Consider the following 5954-nt stretch of genomic DNA (forward strand, 5'->3'; position numbering starts at 1 on the left):
TCTAGTATTGATATTTCAATTTTTTAAAATTTTTGAACAAATAACTTTGACCTCCCTAAGTTTGAATCTTGGTTCTGTCCTTGATAAACTGCTTTTAATTTTTGGAAGAAAAATGGTGCTTTTATCACACATGAGCCTCCCACTTAGTCATAACTATTAACTTTATGTCATTTGATTGTGAATAGCAAATTGCGACCAAATATTTTTGTGGCTAGCTAGCGTCCCAAGTTTCTTAGCAAAAGACTTTTTATTTGTTATTGACTTACTGCCATGTTAGGTTAAGACTTACAAGCCTTATTGCTCATGGTACGGTACAATTCCGTCAACTTGCTTTTCTATGCTCACTATTTTCTTCTTTCTTGATCAAAGTAACATCTCTATCATTTTCATTAATAAAGAAATGAAGTTACAATATTTGAATATTGAACTACGTGATTTTAATATTTGAACTACAGGATTTTGATTTTCATGAATGGTACGCTACAATGTTTGAATATTTCACTCGCGACTTGGCCTGAGTCGCGAATGACTTGTGAAATCTAGCCTATCAAAGACTCTTCAAATTCCAGCATGTGCTTCTCGCATGGCTTGTTTCGCGAGTTAGCTCTCACGAGCTAGTCATGAAATCCTCATTTTCACAGAATCTACACCAAACTCTCATGCACAACCCTTACATTAAATCTCACAAAAATGCAGGGAAATGATTGAACATAATTACAATCAAATTTGACATGGAATTAAAGCCAATAAAAAACATAGTTCTAAATCACAATTTACAAAACTCTTGATTATAAATTTTCATTTGTGATTTTTTTTTTCAAAATAAAAAATACAAATAATTAAATAATTAATGCTAATAATGCATTGTTGACAACCTCTAATATTGATATTTCAATTTTTTAAAATCTTTGAACAAAGAACTTCGACCCCCACCCCCCCTAAGTTTGAATCCTAGTTCTGTCCTTGCAACTACCACACATCCAATCTTGGGACATCATCGGCATTCAGTTCTACTATGCTTCGTTTTTATATCACAGGCAGACCAGTAGACCCAAAAAACTGAATCACGTCAACCTTACCAAGGTCCTCTTTGAAGGGGTTAGGGTCGACTTTGTCAGTGGGATAGGGGCATAAACAGAATGTGAATTCTGGTTAGAGGGAGAATTAATGGAGATTGGACTAAACGAACTAATATATATATATATATACACACACACACAAAGAAGGAGGAGACGAGGACGAAGGAATGTGGTGAGTTGAGGGTGATGGCATGGCATATTCCGGAAAAATGAAAAGTTTGAAAAGGTTAGATATTCGATTTTTTTTTTTTTTTAGAGAGAGAGAGAGAGATAGTTATGTCATGTAGCTAATCTCGCAGTTCAAGCCATTTTCTCTCCGACTCCAATCAGTTTGTATATGGGAATGTGTCAATTCAGTTACAATATCCTTGGTATATTTGAAAAGTTTTATGCTAAAAAGACGTTAAATTGGATAAGTTGTATTGGGCTAAGGTGGCACAAAAGCTTATGTAAACATATTTTAATGATGTGTTTATTTCTTATTAGCTGGGACTACAAGGTCAGCTCCCGGATAACGCATTACGGATTACCTAAGTATTTCCCTTAAAATATAACCCAACATTTACGTTCATCATTCAATTGAGGAAATCTTAACCTAATTTGATATTTGCCACTGAAATTAAAATTGCTCTATTTATAAAATGTCAAAAATACTTCTGAAAAGAAACAAAGAAACTATTATTGAATTCAAAGAAGTGTACGTGGCTTAATTATGTGCGATGATTAAGAAATTGGATACAATTTCCTTATGGGACAAAATGGTACTGCCCATATTTATATAGGATGATTGAGAAATTGGATTCAATTTCCTTATGGGACAAAATGGTACCGGTACTGCCGAGCATTCACATTAATGAGTTAGAAAAAGTGGTAAGATATACACATTTTGGTCCAAAAATTGTCCATAGATGTGTAAATATACAATCTTGCTTGTGTAAATGATTTTTTAATTTTTAATTTTTTTCTCTTCTCTTCCCATCTGCTATTGTCCACTGAATTTAGGCTAATATATGTATAGGCTCAAATCACCAATAATTCACTTTTAGATGTGTTACAAGGTCTAGTGTTAGCGTAAGTTTGGTTTAGCTTTTTAAAACTGGGCTTTTTGAAAAAGTGGGGTTTTCAAAAAGTGCGGTATGAAAAAGTGTTTTTTGAAAAAACTGAGTATTTGGTAAAAGCTGTTAAAAAGTGTTTTTTGAAAAAGCCAAATATTTGGCTAGCACTTATAAATTACCAAAAAAGATAATATATATATATATATATAAAATATTGTGAAAGTATTGTGAAAATACTTTCTAAAAAATTATTCTAAAAAGAACCTTCAAAGTTTCTAAAAAAATTATTTTTTTCTCACCAATATTAACTAATAATAACCTACTACTTAAAATTTATTATGAAAATATTGTAATAGCATTTCTCAATTTTAATTTCTCATTCTTTATTTTATTTTTTCCTTATTTCTTTACTTTTTGTCCATCGATATTTCCTTCTTTTTCTTTTTTTCCCTCTTTTTTTCTCCACCACACACATATCCTTCTCTCTTTTTTTTTCTTTTTTCTTTTTTTTCTTTCTTTCCCCATTTTTCCCTGCCACTTCCTCCACACTCCAAAACATTCCACACTTCACAGAGCTCTCTTTCTTCCTCTTTTTTTTTTTTTTTTTTTTTTCTCCCTTTTCTCTTGCCACTTCGTTTGCAAGTTTCTTCCCCTCTATCCCATCAAAACACACAAACTTAAAGGTCACACACAACCACACCATTTGATTCTCATGAAACGAAGATAGAGAGATGGGTCTGCTGATCGGTCGTCTCCGTCTTTCGCCTCAATTGTCTGCGTTTTTCGCCTCCGTCGTCTGCTGATTTGCTCTACCTTCACCACCGCCTGTCTTCCTCCCCACCGTTGCTTGATCTCTTCCCCACTGCCAACGACATCAGTAGAAATGGGTTAGATTGGTTTTTTTTTTTGTTCCAATTTCACTATTGGGTTCCTTTGTAAAATTGTGTTATAAACAAAGGGATAAAATTAGGTTTTTAAGAAAAACTAGTGGGAAATTTGGGCAACTTCCAACGGTAATATAGAAACGTGCTTTAGCACTTTTCTGCAATGGAGCAAGGTGCTACTTTTGCGATTTGGGCTTTTCCTTCACAAATGAAAACGTAGTTTTTAGAAAACGCAACTTTTTAAAAAATTACCAAATGCACATTTTGGTTTTTTGGTTCCAAAAAGCACGTTTCAGTTTGTAAAAGCTTAAACAAACAGGCACTTAAGCAGTGCTGTGTACAACAATGGCTAGCAAGGAAAGGCTCTTCAATCCAACTTTATTGCTTATAATTATCGTGTCATCCTTGTGGGGTTCGTCAGCGGCCTTAGCCTTAGACACGCTAAAGCAAGGCGATGTTCTTAATTCTTCCCAGTACCTCGTTTCTGCCAAACAGAGGTTCACCTTGGGATTCTTCAGCCCAACTTCTTATTATGGAGACAAAAAAAACAGTTACTTGGGCATTTGGTACACAAATTATACGGAAAACATGGTATGGATCGCCAACCGAAACAGACCTATTTCAGATGATTCAAGAGCGTTTCTTACCCTCGACCATCTGGGAAAGTTGATGATCAATTCCAGTGGATTCGGAGGTGATCCTTTTGTAATATATTCTGGTGGTGAAACTGAAAACACTAGTGCTACTCTACTAGATACTGGCAACTTAGTAGTATCAGAAGTGAACTCCAATGGCTCTATTGGAAGGAGGTTGTGGGAAAGCTTCGATGATCCCACTGACACGCTTCTGCCTGGGATGAAATTGGGTGTCAATCACAAAACTGGGCGCAATTGGTCTCTTATTTCATGGTTGGCACAAGATGATCCAGCATCAGGAGCCTTCACACTCGAGTGGGAACCCAAGACAAGGAGATTGGTTATCAAGCGGCGAGGGGTACCTTGTTGGAGTAGCGGTCTGCAGGTGAGCAGCTCGAAGAATGTATCCTTGTTTGAATATATTCACCCCACCAAAGGTCAGGATTACATTATCAATACGGATGCAGAAGGGCAGTACTTCACTTATTCTCTTGACACTGAGTTTGACTCGTTGGATCAAGAAAGATCGGCATGGCAGTTACAATACTGGGGCTCGATAATGGATAGAAGTATTTCAATTATGAAGATGAATTTTTGCTATGGTTACGGTATGGATGATGAAGGATGCGAGACATGGAATCAACCAGAGTGCAGGCTTATGGGTCGCCAAACGTTTGAGCAAAAATCTGGAATCTTTACACGTATAGGTCCTGATGGTCTACCGCAACTTGCAGCCGGTGTTTTTGATAACAGACCAACCATTGGTCCTGCTGATTGTAGAGATCTTTGCTGGCATAACTGTGACTGTCTGGGCTATAGTGGAAAAGAAGGAACTGGATCTGGATGCCAGTATTGGGAAGGAAATGTAACATTCAATCCTGATGATGGACGTTCTCGTTCAAGAATTTTAAAATATGTTCTAACGAAAGAAGATCCTTCAAATAAAGGTTAGAATACGAAATAATGCTCTACCTGAAACTACAATTATCTTAATTATATCTATAATGTTTATATTGTAATTTTAATTGCAATATCACAGTGAGGATCATGACTTCATATAACCATGTTCGTGAAATATGTTCTAACACCATTAGTAAAAAAAAAAAAAAATTATGTTAAAAGGCCAAAATGTATACACTTCTTGGACTTCGGGTTAGTAGTTGTTTTTAGGTTTCCATCCTCATAAGTGAGACTCTCTTCCGTTTAATTTCGGTGGCACAAGTTAGTCGCATGCATTTCTTGCGACCCCTTTATAATAAATTTATAGGCTAAATTGCAAAGTACACCCCTAACGTTTGAGGGTGATTGGATTTTACACCCTAACGTTTCAGAAGTTTGATTTGACACCCTAACGTTTGGTTCCGTTAGCAAATCACACCCCCGGTTAGATTTTGCTGTCAACTGCCAACTCATCTTGCTGATGTGTTTTTTTTTTTTTTTGCCAAATAAGCTCAAAACGACACAGTTGCAATGAGATGATGTGAGGACTTGGCCAAATAAGCTAAACGCACCGTATTGCCCAAAGAAAAAACAAACAGAAACTCCCTAAATCCTAAATCTAAAACCATCTCTGAGCTCTCTAACCCACGAACCATCCCTTAGCTCAGCAATCCATGAAACCCAACCCTCCCTTCCTAACCCCTATGAACCTAGACCACCATCGGCTCTGACCGCATGAACCCAACCCTCCCTTCCTAACCCTTATGAACCCAGACCACCCATCGGCTCTGCAACCGGCTCCTTGCATCGTGAACCCAGACGGAGTAAGTTCATCGATGGCTCCAGGTCAGCTCCAAGGCGGCCAGCGGCGGCGACGGGTACAGCCAAAAATTCTCTATGGCTCTCTTTCTCTCTCTCTCTTTTTGGATTTTTGTTTCCATTGCTGGATTGGAAGTTTGGTTTTTTTTTGTTGGGTTTGCTGGAGCTTTTGTTGTTTGGGTTTGTTGAGGTTTTTGTTCAATTTTTTTTGTTTGGGATTTCGTTGCTGGATGCACAGAATGTTTGGGGTTTTTGTTAATTTTTTTTGGGTGATGGATTTGTTGTTTGGGTTTGTTGAGGTTTTTGTTCCATTTTTTTTGTTTGGGATTTCGTTGTTGGATGCACAGAGTGATTGGGTTTTTTTTTTTTTTTTTGCTAAACTTCAAGAGTCAGCTCTATCTTATGTTTCACAAGCCAAAACTTAAAATGAAACCTTTTATGGAATTAAGAAAATGATATTCTGGCACCAGACATGTTTCTTTCACTAGGAGAGAGTAGAAAGTATCACGCGAGACATGTTATATTGAGGACTATGAACACAGA

General features: G+C 36.7%; 1 protein-coding gene across 1 annotated transcript; it reads left to right on the plus strand.

Moving 5' to 3' along the window:
* The first annotated feature begins 3363 nt into the window (after window positions 1-3363).
* On the plus strand, window positions 3364-4605 carry LOC126719974 (G-type lectin S-receptor-like serine/threonine-protein kinase CES101). Its single transcript, XM_050422465.1, has one exon. The coding sequence runs from the start codon at window positions 3364-3366 to the stop codon at window positions 4603-4605; it is 1242 nt and encodes a 413-aa protein (XP_050278422.1).
* The last annotated feature ends 1349 nt before the right edge of the window (window positions 4606-5954 follow it).

This window comes from Quercus robur, chromosome 3, assembly GCF_932294415.1.
Source record: "Quercus robur chromosome 3, dhQueRobu3.1, whole genome shotgun sequence".
Classification (NCBI taxonomy): domain Eukaryota; kingdom Viridiplantae; phylum Streptophyta; class Magnoliopsida; order Fagales; family Fagaceae; genus Quercus; species Quercus robur.

What these genes read in the sequence shown, in the direction of transcription:
- LOC126719974 (XM_050422465.1), top strand. Translation starts at nt 3,364, where the DNA reads ATGGCTAGCAAGGAAAGGCTCTTCAATCCAACTTTATTGCTTATAATT.